The 18,919-nt window shown below is 39.4% G+C and overlaps 1 protein-coding gene across 10 annotated transcripts in view; it reads right to left on the bottom strand.

Moving 5' to 3' along the window:
• Positions 1-18,919, bottom strand: part of HENMT1 (HEN methyltransferase 1) — a 56,457-nt gene that overhangs the window by 8,558 nt on the left and 28,980 nt on the right. For 9 of the 10 annotated variants that reach the window (XM_049880194.1, XM_049880198.1, XM_049880199.1 and 6 more), the window contains 2 exons: positions 18,122-18,234; positions 17,205-17,339 (listed from right to left, as the gene is read on the bottom strand). In XM_049880194.1, coding sequence (XP_049736151.1) covers positions 17,205-17,339; positions 18,122-18,234 — 248 coding nt within the window. The remainder of the gene's footprint in view (positions 1-17,204; positions 17,340-18,121; positions 18,235-18,919) is intronic. The other variant, XM_049880201.1, reaches the window with a different exon arrangement.

Below are 18,919 nucleotides of genomic sequence, written 5' to 3'. Positions count from 1 at the left end.
CACTGTGCCACCAGGAAGCCCAATCTGAAAATTTTATCTCAAAATCCAGAATACAAAATTTAAAGAAAGTAATGGTCCAAAAATAGTAAAGTGCACAAAATCACAAAAGACCAAGCAAAAGCAAAACGTGAAGAGGCAATTTCTCCTATGGAGGTCAGAGTAACAGAACCAATTGAAAATTTCCAGACTATGGTACTAAATATGTCTTATTGTTGTTGTAAGGTTCCGTCCAATCTGTTCCAGCTCAAAGCAACCCTATATATGACAGAAAGAAACACTACCCAGTCCTATAAAAAAAAAAAATACCATCCTCATAATCATTGTTATCTTTGGGCCCATTTTTGGAGCCATTGTGTCAATCCATCTTGTCAACGGCCTTCCTCTTTTTTGCTGACGCTCTACTTTATCAAGCATAATGTCCTTCTCCAGGGACTGATCCCTCCTGATAACATGTCCAAAGTATGTGAGACGTAGTCCTTCTAAGAAGCATTCTGGCTGTGCTTCTTCCAAGACAGATTTATTTGTACTTCTGGCAGTCCATGGTATATTTAATATTCTTCACCAACACCATATTCAAAGGCATCAATTCTTCTTCAGTCTTCCTTATTCATTGTCCAGCTTTCACATGCATATGAGGCAACTGAAAACATTATGGCTTAGGTCAGGCATACCTTAACCTTCAAGGTGATACCTTTGCTTTTTAACACTTGAAAGGGGTTTTTTTCCAGTAGATTTGCCAATGCAATGTGTCTTTTGGTTTCTTGACTGCTGATTCTATGGGTATTATTAATTGTGAACCCAAGTAAAATGAAACTCTTGACAACTTCAGTCTTTTCCTCATTTATCATCACGTTGCTTACTGGTCCAATTGTGAGGATTTTTCTTTTCTTTATGTTAAGGTGTAATCCATACTGAAGGCTATGGTCTTTGATCTTCATCAGTAAGTGTTTCAAGTCCTCTTCACTTCCACCAAGCAAGGTTGTGTCATCTGTATAACACACGTTCTTAACTAGTCTTACTCCACTCCTGATGCCCCATTCTTCTTCATATAGTCTAGTTTCTCGGATTATCTGCTCAGCATACAGATTAAGTACAGTGAAAGGATACAACCCTGATGCACGCCTTTCCTGATTTTAAACCAACCAGTATTCCCTTGTTCTGTTCAAATGGTTCCCTCTTGATCTAAGTACAGGTTCCTCATGAGTACAACTAAGTATTCTGAATTCTCATTCTTCACAATGTTATCCATAATTTGTTATAATTCACACAGTCAAATGCCTTTGCATAGTCAATAAAACACAGGTAAACATCTTTTTGGTATTCTCTGCTTTCAGTCAGAAACAACCTGACATCAGCAATGATACCCTTCATTCCACATCCTCTTCTGAATCTGGCTTGAATTTCTGGCAGTTCCCAGTTGATGTACTGCCGCGGCCACTTTTGAATGGTCTCCAGGAAAATTTTAGTGGCGTGTGATATTCATGATATTGCTTTATAATTTCTGCATTCCATTGGATCACTTTTCTTTGGAATAGGCGTGAATATGGATCTCTTCCAATTGGTTGGCCAGGTAGCCGTCCTCCAAATTTCTTGACATAGACAAGTGAGCACTTCCAGCACTGCATCCATTTGTTAAAACATCTCAATTGGTATTCCATCAACTCCTGGAGCCTTGTATTTGCACCAACGCTTCTGGTGCAGCTTGGACTTCTTCCTTCAATACCATTAGTTTCTGATCATATACTACCTCCTGAAGTGGTTCAACCAATTCTTTTTGGTATTATGACTATGTATTCCTTCCATATGTTTAAAGAAAGCAAAAACACACAGAAAACTAACTAGCAGAGATCAGGAAACAAATGGAGGAACAAACTGAGAGACTCAACGAGGAAACTGAAAACATTAAAAATAAAAAAATAACACCAAAGAGAACTACTGGAACTGAAGACTAAATCACCTTAATTAGAAAAAGAGAAACACTCAACAATAGTCAAACATACAGAAGATAGAATAAATGAACTAGAACACAAAATAACTGCACTTATCAAGACTCAAAAGAAACAAGAGAAAAGAATAAAAGCGAATACACCCAAATGGAAATATGAAAGCAAATGAAGAAATCTAACATTAGAATTATTGGAATCCCAGAGCACCATGACAACAGTTAACCCACAGAAACAAACGTCCAAGAGACAATCAGAGAGAATTTCCCAGACCTGAACAGAGAACCAAGCCTGCAAATACAGGAAGCTACATGAACCCCAGTTAGAAGATGCACAAAAAGATCAACTCCACGCCATAGTCCAGTAAAAGTCTTGAAAACCAAAAACAAGGAGAGAATTCTGAAAGCAGCAGGAGAAAAATGCCATATAACATACCAAGTGTCTTTTATAAGAATCAGTGTGGATTTCGCCTCAGAAACTTTAGAGACCAGAAAACAATGGGGTGACATATATAAAAAATACTAAATGAAAACAATTGCCAACCAAGAATACTTTACCCAGCGAAACTGTCATTCAAAAACAAGGGTGAAATCAAGACATTCCCAAACAGAAGCTCTGGGAATTTGAACCACCATACTAGCTCTGCAAGTATTACTCAAGGGAGTACTCTAAATGGAAAGGCAAAAGTATTAAATAAATATTTGTATGTGTACACTGGAAAAATAAAATGAGAGAGAAAAAGATCTCCAAAAAAACACAACAATGTGGGCAATCATTACAGACCAAGTATATGATATTTTTAGGGAATAAACTCAGTAATTAAATTCCACAAACAATCTAACATTGAGTGTGCAAGAAATAAGTACAAAGCAAACTTATCAAATACAGGTTGTATATTGATGTTAATGGAGACACACCAACAGAAATGGGGGAGGCAGAAGCATATCAGGAATAACCAAATCCATTGCTGTCAAGTCGATTCTGACTCATAGCAACAATATAGGACAGAGTAGAAATGCCCCATAGAGTTTCAAAGGAGTGTCTGGTGAATTCGAACTGCTGACCTTTTGGTTAGCAGCCACAGCACTTAACCACTACACCATCAGGGTTTCCATATAAGGAATAGATTTATTATATTCAGGTTGTATGTTCAACTGTTGTTTATATGTTAAACATTGCTGAACTGTAAGTTGTATAATATATGTGGTAACCACTAAGAAATCACCAAGAAAAACATTCAGAAGAAAGGTAGGATGAAAGCAAAAAGGCTCATCACAAGAAAACTGCCAAATACAAACAGAAAAATCAAAATTAAAAAAAAAAACAAAGATATGAAATACTCAAAAAACAAATCAAAGAATGAGTGAGGTAGACACTTCATTTTCAGTAATAGCTTTATATGTAAATGGTCTAAACACCCCATGCAAAAGACAGGGAGTACCAGAATGGATTAAAAACATGATCTATCCTTTTGCTGTCTATAAGAAACATACCTTAGATACAAGGACACAAACAGACTGAAAACAGAAGGATGGAGAAAAATATCCCATTGCAACCAGTAAACAGAGAGCAGGGGTAGCCATACTGATATCAGGTAAGATAGACTTTAAATCAAAATCTATTGCAAGAGATAAAAAAGGACCACTACATAATATTAAAAGGGTCAATTCATCAAGAAGACATAACAATTATAAATATGCATGTACCTAACAACAATGCTCAAAATACGTGAACAAATACTGACTAATATGAAAAGGAGAAATAGACAACTCCAAAATAATAGTAGGGGAACTTCAACATGCCACTTTCAGTTACAGACAAAACATCTAAAAAAGAAGATTGCCAAGGACATTGAGAACTTAAAACCATAAACCAACTGGACCTAACAGTCTGATATATTATACTGAGCATCAGAACAATACATTCTTCTCCAGCATACATAGATCATTTTCCAGAATAGGCCATATGCTAGGACACAAAATAAATCTCAACAAATTTAAAAAGACTGAAATCATACAAAGCATCTTCTCTGACCATAACGGTTTGAAGCTAGAAATCAACAAGAAAAATAATGAAAAATGAATAAATACATGGAAACTAAATAATACATGGCTAAAAAACTATTGGAGCCCTGGTGGTATAATGCTTAAGAGCTGGACTGCTAACCAAGAGGTTGGCAGTTCAAATCCAGCAGCCGCTCCTTTGAAACCCTAAAGGGCAGTTCTACTTTGTCCTGTAGGGTCACTATGAGTAGGAACCGACTCGACGGCATATAACAACAACAAAACAAAAACTATTGGGTCATACAGTAAATCAAAAGGCCAATTTAAAAATTCCTAGAATCAAACAAAAATGAAAACACAAAGCATCAAAACCTTTGGGACACAGCAAAAGCAGTATTCAGAGGGAAATCCCTAGCAATAAATGCCTACATTAAAAAATAAGATCCAAAACCATTAACTTAAACCAACAACTTGAACAAATAGAAAAGAGCAAAAGAAGCCAAAAGCTTCCAGAAAAAAAAAAATAATGAAGATCTATAGGGCAGAAATAAACAAAGTAGAAAAACAATAAAAAAAAAAAAATCAACAAAACCAAAAGTAGGTTCTTTGAACGGATGAGTAAAAGAGACAAAAAAAAAAAAAAAAAGGAGGCAAATATCCAACAGAGACAAAGAAGATAACAGATCACTATGAAAAATTGTGCTCTACCAAATTTGAAAAGCTAGATGAAATGGACAAATTCCTAGAAAAATACTACCCACCCAAACTAACAGTGAAAGGTAGAAAATTTAAAGAGATGCATTACCAAAGAGATTGAAGATGTCATAAAAAAACTCACAACAACAACAACAAAAAGCCCAGGACCAGATGGCTACACCAGGTAATTCTACCAAACATTCGGCAAAGAGTTGATACCAATCCTACTCAATCTCTTCAAAAACACAGAAGAAAGGTGTGTCTAAGGCCCTTAGACACCTTTTAAGCCTGCAATCAAACCCACTCCTGGAGATCACCTTTCAGCCAAATGACAGGCCTTTTGAACATAGATGCAAAAACTGTCAACAAAAGTCTAGCCAACAGATTTCAGCAACATTTCAAAAAAATCATACACCATGACCAAGTGGGATCCACACCAGGATTACAAGGGTGCTTCAACATCATAAAATCAATCTATGTACTCCACCACATAAATAAAACAAAGTAGCCATATGATCATATCAACTGATGCAGAAAAGGCATGTGATAAAATACAATACCCTTTCCTGATAAAAACTCTCAGCAAAATAGGAATAGATGGGATATTTCTCAACATAATCAGGGGCATATGTGCAAAACCAACAGCCAATGTTATACTCAACAAAGCACTTTGAGAACGGAAACAAGACAAGGATGCCCATTATCACCACTCTTACTCAACACCATATTGAAGTCCTAGCCAGAACAATAGGACAAGAAATGAGAAATAAAAGGTATCCAAACAAGGACATCATGCTTGATAAAGTAGAGGGTCTGCGAAAAGTGGAAGACCCTCAGTGAGATGGACTAACAACAGTGGCTGCAACAATGGGCTCAAGCATAACAACGATTCTGAGAATGGCGCAGTACCGGTCAGTGTTTCGTTCTACCGGTCAGTGTTTCGTTCTACCGCACACAGGGTCACTATGAGTGAGACGGAACCTAACAACAACAAAATCAGAAAAGAAGTAGTAAAACTATATCTGCAGATGACATGACCCTATACAGAGAAGATTCTAAAGATTCCACAAGAAAACTGCTGGAGCTAAAGGAAGAATTTAGCAAAATTGCAGGGTACAAGATCAACACATAAAAATCTGTTGGGTTCCTCTAGACTAACAAAAAATACTCCAAAAAAGAAATCAAGAAAATAGTACCATTTATACTAGCCCCCAAATCAATAAAATACCTAGGAATTAATCTATCAGGGGCATAAAAGACTTACACAATGAAAATTATAAAACACAAGAGACTAGAGGAGCCCTGTTGGTGCAGGCATTAAAGCGCTTGTCTGCTAATCAAAAGGTTGGTGGTTCGAACCCACCAGCTACTCTGTGAGGAAAGATGTGAAGATTTACAGCCTTGGAAACCCTGTGGAGCAATTTTACTCTGTCCTACAGACTAAAGGAAACCTACAAAAATGGGAAGACATCCTGTGTTCATGGATTGGGAGACTTAGTATAGTGAAAATGTCAATTCTACCTAAAGCAATCTACAGATACGATGCAATCCTGATACAAATCCCAACAACATTCTTTACTGAAATGGAAAAATTAATGACCAACTTCATATGGAAAGGAAAAAAAAAACAAATAGCCAAAGCAATACTGAACAAAAAGAACAAAGTAGGAGGCCTCACACTCCACGATATCAAAACATAACTACATAGCCACTGTAATCAAAACACCCTGGTATTTTGTTCAACGACAGACACAGAGACCAGTGGAATAGGATTAAGAACTCAGAATTAAACCCAGCCATCTCTGGACAACTGATTTTTGACAAGGAAGTCAAAGTCCATTTAGTGGTACAGAAAATTGTCTCTTTAATAAATAGTGCTGGCGCAAGGTCATGGAAGTTCCACAGACACATCCAAACTCCCTGAGGGCTGTGGGGACCACGGTCTCCAGGAATTGTCTAGTTCAATTGTCTAGCTCAACTGTCAAAACATAGATTATAAAGCAAATGTTTTACATTCTACTTTCTGAGTAGTGTCTGGGGTCTTAAAAGCCTGTGAGTGGCCATCTAAGATACTCCACTGGTCTCACCCCTTCTGGAGCAAGGGAGAATGAAGAAAACTAAAGTCACAAGGCAAAGATTAGTCCAAAGGACTAATGGACCACAACTACCACAGCCTCCACCAGACTGAGTCCAGTACAGTTAGATGGTACCCAGCTACCACCACTGACTGCTCGACAGGGATTACAATAGACGGTCCCAGCCAGAGCTGGAGATAAATGCAGAACAAAATTCTAACTTGCAAAAAAAGACCAGACTTATTGGTCTGACAGAGACTGGAGAAACCCTGAGAGTATGGCCCCCGGACATCCTTTTAGCTCAGTAATGAAGTCACTCCTGAGGTTCACCCTTCAGCCAAAGGTTAGACAGGCCCATAAAATAAAATGAGACTAAAGGGGCACACCAGCCCAGGGTCAAGGACTAGAAGGCAAGAGGGGACAGGAAAGCTGGTAATAGGGAACCCAAGGTCGAGAAGGGAGAGTGTTCACAAGTCGTGGGGTTGTTAACCAATGTCATAAAACAATATGTTTATTGTTTGATGAGAAGCTAGTTTGTTCTGTGAAACTTCACCTAAAGTACAATTTAAAAAAAAAAAAAAAAGAAATGGTGCTGGGAGAACTGGATATCCACCTGCAGAAAAATAAAACAGGACCCATACCTCATACCATACACAAAAACTAATTCAAAATGGATCAAAGACTTAAATTAAACCTAAAACTATAAAATTCCTGGGGGAGAAAACTATGGGTCCTAATCTTTTGTAAAAATAGGATAACAAACATAACTAACATGAATAGATGAAGATAAAATAAATGGGACCTCATAAAAATTAAAAACTTATGCTCATCAAAAGACTTCATTGAAAGAGTAAACAGACAACCTACAGACCAGGAAAAAGTCTTCAGAATCGACTTACCTGATAAAAATACCTGATAAAGGTCTAAAATCTATAGAAAATTGCAACAACTCAACAATAAAAAGACAAACAACCCAATCACAAAATGGGCAAAGGACATAAACAGAAACTTCACTGAAGAGGATGTCCAAGCAGCCAACAAGCATATGAAAAGATATTCACCATTGTTAGCCATTAAAAAAAAAAAAAAAAACACTGCTGTCGGGTTGAGTCCAACTCATAGCGACCCTATAGGACAGAGTAGAGCTGCCCCATATGGTTTCCAAGGAGAACCTGATGGATTTGAACTGCCAACCTTTTCGTAGCTCTTAATCACTATGCCACCAGGATTTCCATTAGCCATTGGAGAGATGCAAATCAAAACTACAATGAGATACCATCTTACCCCAGCTAAAATGCACTAATTAAAAAAAAAAAAAAAACAGACAACAAATGTTGGTGAAGATACAGGGAAATGAGAACCCTTATCATTGCCGGTAGAACTGCAAAATGGTATAACCACTATGGAAAAACAGTATGGCACTTTCTCAAAAAACAAGAAATAGAACTACCCTGTGAGTCAGCAATCCCGCTCCTAGGTATAGCCCCTAGAAACCTAAATTAATAAATACAAATAGACATATGCACACCTATGTTCATTGCTGCTTTATTTACAATAGCAAATAAATGGAAACAACTGAAGTGCCCACCAACAGACAAATGGATAAGCAAAGTTAGTACATACATACAATGGAATATCACACAACCATAAAGAAAAATGAGTCCCTGAAACATAACATGGCTGGCCTGAAGGGCATGCTAAGTGAAACAAGTCAAGCATAGAGGGATAAATATTGTATGATCCCTCTTTTATGAGAACAAGAATAGATACATATAGAGAGATCAATGTTCATTGATGGCTACCAGAAAGAGGAGGGAGGAGGGGAAAGTATGCCTACATCATAAAGACTTGTTATTTTTGGTGATGGGAAAAGTGACACCACATGTGGATGTAGTGAGCACAGGACAACCAAAGTAAAAATGAGTGTTTGCACACATATGGATGTGTATAGGCATATTGGTATACAGGTAGGTACAGGTGTATACACAGGTGAGAACAGACAGAAGTCTCTATATAGGTTTGTGTAAATATAAATATGTGGGTAGAGACACCTATATTCACCAAAGACACAAATACTGATACTCTTTACATATGACCAAACACCTTTCAAGATTGGTTTTCTGAGTTTGAAAGCTTAGGACCATAATCTCATGGGACAACTCAGTCAACTGGCATAACATAGGTCACAAAAATTGTGATCTACATCCTAGTGAAGTGAGTATTGTCTAGGGTCTTAAAAGCTTGCAAGCAGCCATCTAAGATACAACTACTAGTCTCTACTACCCAGGTGCAAAACAGTAAGAAGGTAGCCAAAAGCTCAGGGAAGAAACAAGTATACACAAGGCATGATCTCATCTGCCCTGAGGTTAGAAGAGCTAGATGGTACCCGGCTACCACCACTGATCATTCTGACCAGAGGCACAAAAGGTGGTCCCAGACAGAAAGGGAGAAAAATGTGCAGCAGAACTCAAATTCTTAAAACAAACAAAAAAAGACCAGACAAATCAGAACAAAAAAGAACAGCGGACTCCCTATTGTCCTGAGACACTCTTTAAACCTAGAACCGAAACTATCCTGAGATCACCTTTAAGCGAAATAGCAGAGTAGCACACAAAATAAAGGATATCACCCGTAAGCTCAGTGCTCTACTTAAAACCCATCTGTGTGAAACCAAAGATCAATAATTACTCAAAGCAAAGATGAGAAGATAAGGGCTCAGGGAAACTAGAGTACTGGAAATGGGGGAAAAAAAAAAATCCACAATTAAAGAGAATGTTGACACATCGTGATAAATGTAACTAATGTCACTGAACAATTTTTCCAGAAATGGTCAGTGGGGAAACTAACCACTATGTAAACTTTCACAAAAAAACTCAATAAAATATATTTTTTTAGAAGTCTGGTAGTTTCTTACAAAGCTAAATATAGGCTTACCATTCGATCCAGCAACTGTGTTCTCCTAGGTATTTGCTCAAGTGCGATGAAAACATATGTCCACATGTAAGTCTGCATACAAATATTTTTATCAGATTTATTCATAATCGCCAAAAACTGGAAGCAACCAAGATGTCCTTCAATACGTGGATGGATAAACAAACTGTGGTACATCCATACAATGGAGTCTTACGTGGGAGATTAAAAATGAACTATCAATCCACAAAAGACATGGAGGAATCTTAAATGCATACTGCTAAGTGACAGAAGCCAGTCCAAAAAAAGTTAAGTATTGTATGGTTCCAACTATATAGCATTCTGGAAAAGGCAAAACTATGGAAACAATGAAAAGATCAGTGGTTCCCAAGGGTTCAGAGGGTTGGGGGAAGATAAACGGGTGGAGCCCAGAGCATTTTTATGGCAGTGAAACTATTCTGTCCACCATACTGTGATGGTAGACACATGACATTAGCCATTTGTCAAAGCCCACAGGACTGTACAGCACAAGAAGTAACCCTTACGTGAACTATGGACTTTAGCTAATAATAGTACATCGATATTGGTTCATTAATTGTAACAAATGTACCACAGGAATGCCAGATGTTAATAGGAAAAACAATGTATTGGGGGAGGGGCTAAATGGGAACTCTGTACTTCCTGCACAATTTTTCTGTATACTTAGAGCTGCTCTAAAAACAATAAAGTATTAATAAAAATCAATTTTTTTTAAAATACACATATATAAATAAAGACAAAGCAAATGGAGTCAAATGTAAACAATTTGGGTAAAGGATATATTAGAGTTCCTTGTACTATTACTGGCAACTCTTCCGTAAATTTGCAAATATATAAAAATTCAAAGTTATAGACAAAAAGAAAGTAACTGACAAAGTTTTGCTTACATCCTATTTAAAGCAGTGTGCCCTAAGGAAGCCAAGCATCCACAAAAGTGATTCGCAGGGGTCTGATCATGGAACTGATTCACTCCTTCCCCTCTGGCTGCAGGGACACATGTTATCACAAAACTGGTGGGCCTCACTGCTCTTGTCATCTCTACTTTGCTCTCTACCCCTGCCCCCCTCCCCGATCAAAACAACATAGCCAGTTGCCATCAAGTCAATTCCAGCTCATGGAGACCCGTGGCTTAAGAGCAGAACTGTTCCATAGGGTTTTCTTGGCAGATCACCAGGCCTTTTTGTCCATGGAGCCACTGGATAGGTTTGAGCTGCCAACCTTCAGGTTTGACGCCAATCACAAACTGCAAGCTCCACCCAGCCTCCTCCCACGCCCACACCAGAGAGGCCTTAACAGATTGGTGAGTCCAGGATGAAGAACTGGGTTTGCACACCATCTTCCCCTCCAGCTGTGTCTGTGTGTTCTTCCTGCCTGTTTTGGTTGGTTTGAAGCCATGGAATAAACTTACCAGTAAACACCTATCCCCCAAGGAAGAACGCCTGTGGTTTTCCAGTTCTGTGTCCTGATAGATAAGGCTGTCTAACTCTAGGGTACAGTATCAAAAAGTCTGCTGTTGCTGATCACCTAAACCGTATTTTCCAACGAACCTACTAGTCATAAAGCTGACATTTTGATATCCCTATCTCACTCTATGCCAAATTGGGTAAAGCAGAGGGGAGGTATTACATCTCCTAAAACTACAATATACCAAAGGGCAAGTTAAGATTGTTTGGTGATGGAGGACCCACACATCCGGGGGCCTGAGTTTATCACCAATACCAGCCCTGAGGAAGCATGCATTCACCTGTTCATGGGTAAAGGCAGAACTAAAAGTGACACCAAGTCTAGCCTGTGATAAGTGTAGTGAACGCATTGGAGACCTCCCAGGGAACCACCCTGAACAGAGCTCTATTTCAAATAGTGTGAGAAGACCAGGGTAGGGGAGAGGACAGGCCCCTGCAGTGGTAAGTAGCTTTGCTGTAGTGGCTTTGGACAATCTTAGCTCCACAGACAAGACTGATTTACAAAAAATAACAATGAATGGTCAACTGGGAGAACTCCTGTCCTATGGCAGTGGTTCAGCGAATATCAGACACGCTAGGAAGCGATCTGAAGTGCTCACTCGGCTTCTGTCAATGAATTCTCACAATTAAAATTACCCTAAGAAACATGGACAGTGGCTTAAGCAGGAGCTGTAATGAAGGAAAATAGGGAGCAGCAAAAAGGAACCTGAGGCCTTGAGAGTGTGCAGGTCCTGGAACCCAGGGCAGTTAGCATGTCAGGAGAGACCGCTACAAGATCAGAGAGAGGTGGTACCTCAGGAGTTATCCCCCCCAACCTTGCCTCCCCTGGCCCTGTCAGCACATGCTCAGGTGACTCCCAACCTAAAGCATAACTAACTAAAAGGTTGTGGTTCAAATCCACCCAGAGGCACCTCAAGAAAAGGCCTGGCAATCTGCTTCCCAAAGATTGCAACCACTGAAAACCCTATGGAGCACAGTTCTGCTCTGACATACACAAGGTCACCATGAGTCAGAATCAACTAAATAGCAACTAGTTTGGCTTTTTGCTTTTTTTGGTGTCCCAGTCATCCTTTTTTCTTTCACAAATAAGCTTCTTGACCAAAAAAGAAAAAACCAAACCCACTGCCACTGAGTCGATTCCGACTCATAGTGACCCTTTAGGACAGAGCAGAACCACCCCATAGCGTTTCCAAGGAAAGCCTGGTGGATTTGAACTGCCGACCTTTTGGTTAGCAGCCATAGCACTTAACTACTACGCCACCAGGGTTTCCCACTTCTTGACAGGATAGACAACATTTAAATGTCTCCAGGAGCAAGGGCATTCACTAGATAAGTGAAGCAGGCAGAGAACGCAGGCCTCAGCTATGGGTGGGAAGCAGCTGGTGCCAGCTGCCGGTCACCATCCAGGAATGCGGACTGGGAGAGCCAGACATTCTGACTTTAATAGAAGCAGGAAAAACTGGGTTTTTATGTGAAAGCTCTCAGTTTTTAAAAGTGTGAGTAAATTTTACACGCTACAAAGAGCAAACAAATTCCACTTGTGCACCATATCCAGGCCAAGGGTCACCAATTTTTTTTAAGCTTTGGCCTACATCTTTATCAACAATGGAGTTATTACTTGTTACTTCTGGGTGGTTCGAACCCAGAAGTTAGGTTAGCAGTCGAGTGCAAACCGTTTGCGCCACCTAGAGACCTCATACACGAAACTATGTATGTTTTAACATTAATGGAACTGTACACCAAAAAAAGTATCAATTATATTGGATGTTATTTTTTTTAAAATACTACAAAGGAAGTTTAAAAAAAAAAGGACAAACTTAAGAGAAAATGTCTATATTCCACATCGTAGTTGAAAGACTAATTTCCCTAACATATAAAACAATCATATGGAGCAACAAGAAAAATGCTAACAATCCTATAAAAAAATGTATAAAGGATATGTATGTACAGCTTAGAGAACAAAAACCAAATGGCTCTTGAGCATGTGGAAAGGTGTTCGCCCTCACTCCAGAGAAACACATTAAGATAACACTCTCCTCCTTCCAGAGAAATACAAGTTGAAACTACACTGAGATAACATTCTCCTCCTATGAGACTGTCAAAGATCAAAACACCGGCTAAGACATTGCATTGGGGAAGAAGTAAGGAAACAGAAAACCTCCTACATGGCCAAGAGGAGTGAGAATCAGTACACCCACTATGGAGTGTTTTGGCAACGACTGTGGTGGACAACTACCAATGTCCACCACAAATCTATCTTGCTTTTCTTCCACAGTAAGAGTTGTCACAGGCATACAGGTGTGTGGTCCAGCCTCCTTTCCAGGCGGGTATAACCACAAGCCTCAGTTCTGACAAATGGGGTACAAGTGGAAGAGATGTGTGCCCCTTCCAGGTCTGGGCTTTAAAACACGTGGCATACATGTCTTTGATTCCCCGGCTCCCATGACCTGGAATAAGGGTGTGCCTGTGACCCTGGTGGCATAGTGGTTAAGTGCTATGGCTCCTAACAAAAAGGTCAGTAGTTTGAATCCAACAGGCACTCCTTGGAAACCCTGTGAGGCAGTTCTACTCTTGTTCTATAGGGTCTCCATGAGTTGGAACTGACTCGATGGCGACGGGTTTGGTTTTTGTTGTTGTTCTACCAGCTCAGCCTTCACCATAACTACAAAGGCTATCAACATTACAAATATGCACATCCTTTGATCCCGCTATTTCACTTCTAGGAATTTATACTACAGATATACTCACATATGCAAAAGATGACATGGACATATATGCACCTGTACACACACATGTACACATGTACATATGCATGAGTGTACATATGTGGACACATACACACACGTGTATGCATGGGTGCACATGTGCTCGCTTGCACATGTACACACACATATAAATAGCTATATATTGCAATAGCAAAAAATCAGGTCCCCCAAGCACTTGTTAACATGACACTGGTTAAGCACATTATGTTACACTCATCCAGTGGAAAAATGTGTAGCAATAAACAAGAATGAGGAAGCACTCTAGGTCCGACACAGAACAATCTCCAAGACATACCACCAAGTGAAAAACGCAAGGCATGGAACAGTCCATATAGTACTCATCCTCTGTAAAAAGAAACTACAATATGTACATGTATCTTTGCAAATGACGGGCTATTTCTGAAAGTATACCCAAGGGATTGTTAACAATGACTACCTCTCGGGAGGGGGACTGAGTAGCTGGAAGAGAGAAGTGAAGAAAGCTTTTCACCACATATCTTTTTCCTTTTGGACTTTATACTGTTGGCATATATAACCTATCCACAAGAAAGATTTAAAAATGGGTGAACTGCCTTCTGAAAGACCGAAATGCTAAAGTGGAGACTCAAGGCACAGGTAAGAACTTGGCCAAAATGACAAACATTAGAAGATGGATTACATGCAAATAATTCTCATGATAATAATAAACAAATAAAGGACAAAGGGCCCAAGAAGGATTTATCTGGATGTAATTAAACGTAAGGACATAGGGTACAGTAAGGTTCCCCAGCATGAAACCCAAGTTTAAATGGAATTCTGTAGAGGACAGGCTGGGAAAATAGGACATGGTAGAACAGGAGTAGGTTTTCTTACTGCCTGTCCCTGATCTAACCCTACTCACTGCTCCTTAGCTCTTCACATAATGCTCTGTTTCCCAACAGTATTTTCAAACATTAGATACCTACTATATACCAGGCACTAGAAAATACAAAAATAAAAAGTAAACTCTGCTCCGGAGGGGCAGAGCACATTACTAAAAAGTGGAAATCAACCTGAACACACCACCAGAAAAAATGATCCCAGAGCAAGGCCCTTAACTACTATGAAAAGGCCACTAAGATGCACACATCTTGGTTCCTAAATACGATTCCCTGTTCAAAGGAACCAGGTCTCTTTGGATAAATGGCTGATTCCAGGGCTGGGGAAGGAAGAGCAGAAGGTGAGCCTGATACATCTTGTTATGCCAGGAAGTGTGGAAGTACTCACAGAAACGATACAGAAGTTATCACAAGTGTGTGGGAGCCAGCTTGAAGGGGCCTCCACCAGCCAAGACTGGGACAATTTGAGCAACAAAATAAGTAAAGAATTACAAACCACTTTTAAAAAAAAAAAAAAAAGGCAGGAATTCAGGAGTTCATACTGATAATAAATCTAAATAAATAAACAGACAAACAACTAAAGAAGAAAGAGCTCCTGCTCCCAGCAGAATGCCAAGGGCTGGCTGGTAAATGTGCAGGAGGGTGCTGAATTGGAAAGAGCCTCACTTGCCACCATTGCAGTAAACATGGGGTCAGACAAGAATCGTTAATGGATGCTAAATGTAGGGACAAATATGGAGGAAGGGCAAGATATGCGCATGGCCTTAAAATATCTCCCTACAGACAGCATCTTAGTGGTGAGAGAAAAATAAACAGTAACTCTATAGTGGGGCAAATAGACACCTTGAATGGGGGATCAAAATTAACATTACAACTCGGCCAGACAGAGAGATGAAGCCCTGATGCATGCCACAAAATGGATGAACTTTGAAAACATGATGCTGAGCACAGGCAGTTGCCAGAGGACAAACATCGTACGATCTCACTTACATGAAATAAGCAAATATACAGAACCTGAAATTATTAATGGTTACCAGGGGTGGCAGGGAGAAAGAGAGGGGGAGTTTTTGCTTAGAGGGCAAAATGGTGTTAATAGTGGTAGAACAATTTGGAAAAGGATAGCGAGAATGGCTGTACAACTTGAAGAATGTAATCAATGTCACTGAACTGTACATGTAGAAATCCTTGAACTGGCAGGTGTTTTGTTGTATATATTTTCATGATGATAAAAAAAATGAACATCACCCAAGAGGGACAGATGGACACTGTGTGCCTCAGATGGGGGTCCAAAGGAGGACGGAACTCACCTCTGCAGCATTCTGCAGTATTCCAAGAATACATAATCTGAATCGCCACGAGACCAAAATAAAAGAAGTGCTACTAAAAATGGGAGGGAAGGGCTTACTCTTTAAACATGTCATTGCCATTAAAAAAAAAAGCAAGCTGTGGAAACATTCCAGATGAAGAGAGGCTGAAGACACGTAAGTACTAAATGTATTATTTGACCCCAGGAATTTTTCTTCTCCAGTCTAGGATCAAGTATACCCCTGTAACGGAGGTGAAAACATTCTATAAAGGACCTTACTAGGTCAACTGACAAAACTGGCGTAAGAACACTGTATCAATGTTGAATTGACCGAAGCTAATAAATACTGTGGTTTACATAAAACAGTTATACCTTTTCTTAGGAAATACACATTAATTTTCTATTAGAGGCAAAGGGCTGTGATATATATAAAACAAAAAATCCAAACAAGTTGCCATTAAGTCAACTCCGACTCACAGCGACCCCATGTATGTCAGAGTAAAAACGTACTTCTCAGGATCTTCAACGGATGTGATCTTTCAGCAGTAAATCACCAGGGCTCTCTTCCGAGGTGCCTCTGGGTAGATCCGAACTGCCACCTTTTGGTCAGTAGCTGAGCAGTTAACCATTTGCACCATTTTTTTTTATGGTATGGAGCCCTGGTGGTGAAGCAGTTAAGAGCTCAGGCCACTAACCAAAGGGTCGACAGTTTGAATCCACCAGCCGCTCCTTGGAAGCCATATGGGCTATGAGTCGGAATGGACTCGATGGCATACAATAATGGTACGTATATCCTGCACTTAAATGGTTCAAAAACAGAAAAATCATGTTTGTGTCTGTGTGTGAGTGAGTCAGAGAGCGATCAAGCATGCACACATACACAAATGATAAAGGGGGAGAATGTATAAATGGTATATGAGTGCTCTTGATATTATTTACTTTTGCAATTTATCTGTAAGTCTGTAATTATTTACAAATAAAAAATCGAAAAAGGTCAGTAAAGAGAAAGCATTCCCAACTGATGAGCAATTTTCTTCACAAAGAATATTAAGGTTAAGACCTAAAAATTGAGGGCACAAAGTTTACTGACACTAACTCAGGTTTTTTAAATGAACAGTCATACAGTATGAAGCACCTTAATACTTACAATTCAATACATGTTATCAAGTCAAATCCAAGCAAACGAGAGTCTCTCTCCACAGCAGAGCCATGATACAAGGTAACAGTCAGCGTCCTCTCCCTGGGTTTTAGATAGTCACCAACAAGGGGAGACAACTTATACCTGCAAAAGCATTATTGCAGAAATAAGAGACTTTGAATACAGTAACCTATTTAAAAATATCTCGCCAGCTACAGAACTCTGATCTCTTTTCTTCTTTAACAGAAAAACCATTCTTGAAACCATCTGTAGATATCTAACATATAGAGGAGTCACGAGATGGTGCAAATGGTTAACGGGCTCGACTGATGGCTGAAGGTTCAAGTTCACCCAGAGGTGCCGAAGAAAGGCCTGGCAAACTACGTCTGGAAACCCAGCCACTGAAAACCCTATGGAGCACAATTCTACTCTGACACACACGGGGTGACCATGAGTTGGAATCGACCTGATGACAACGGTTTTGTTTTATTTTAATATATGTAGAAGAGACAGGAGAGCTGCTCTGGATGCAGCTGGAGCAGGAGGCCTGGTAACTCTGCCCCAGTGCTCTTTTGGATGAATCCTCTGCTATAAACCATCATGGGGTCTGGCATAAAAGGATGAGATTTTGCCACTAAACAAGTTTCAAAGTGAATTTGCAATGCTTTGACTATTAGAATACAATTTAACTTACAAATTGGTAGAAACAAAGTACAGATCACAATTTACAATATATACAGAAATAAACCAAGCCAATAATCAAGTAGTATTACGGCAAGGCTTCATTATTTAGTGGGCTTAAGACTTCTTCACAGTCCCCAGTCTTCTAGAACAAATTGTATAAAACTGACACTTTCTCTAAATAGAGTAAATAATGCCACTAGCTTTCGATTAATGCACAAGTCTCTTGGAAACTTGATTATTACTCTTTCCGTCGTAATTTTTCCTCATTGGTATCTACTCCAACAAGCAGTTCAAGGCACTTGTGGAATTTCAGCATCCATAAGAGCGAAGTATCACCACAACCCAAGTCTGCAACCTGCAGATGAGACAGAATGTGATTTCCAAGATACTTATAGCCACAGAAGGCAAGAAAGATATTAAAAAAAAATTTTTTTTTTGAAAGTAGGGGTGGGAGTGGATATAAGAAGTAAAATCAGAATAATGCTATTATATGGAAGTACCTCTTTTTTTGGTAGAAAAAAGTACACAAAAAGGAAATTAATCTAATGAGATATTATATGCCTGGGTGAAAAATAAGTCATGTCCTGGTAACTCCCCTATAAAAAGGGTGTTTAGACCTTTATATAAAATTCCTCTTATTCAGGTCAGTATCAGGTGTATTCTTGGGGCCTGGCACAGGAACAGAGCCCTGGTGGCACAGTGGTTAAGGGCTCAGCTACTAAACAAAAGGTTGGCAGTTCAAATCTACCAGCCACTCCTTGGAAACTCTATGGGGCAGTTCTGCTCTGTCCTAAAGGGTTTCTGTGAGTCGGAACTGACTCGACGCTAAAAGGTTTGGTTTTTTTTTTTTTTTTGGCACAGGAACACCACCCATGGCAGACAGGTGCTCTGTAAGATGAAACTTGGTGCCTCTGAGCAACTTCCTGATTGAAGACCAAAAGGTACCTACCAGACATATTAGCACAGAAGCCTGTCCATGACCAGTGCTTCATAATTCATGGATATACACACTCTCATTAGTCTGGTTTTCTTCATACACA

Source organism: Elephas maximus, chromosome 3 (assembly GCF_024166365.1).
Source record: "Elephas maximus indicus isolate mEleMax1 chromosome 3, mEleMax1 primary haplotype, whole genome shotgun sequence".
NCBI lineage: Eukaryota > Metazoa > Chordata > Mammalia > Proboscidea > Elephantidae > Elephas > Elephas maximus.
This window is presented reverse-complemented; position numbering and strand designations above follow the sequence as displayed.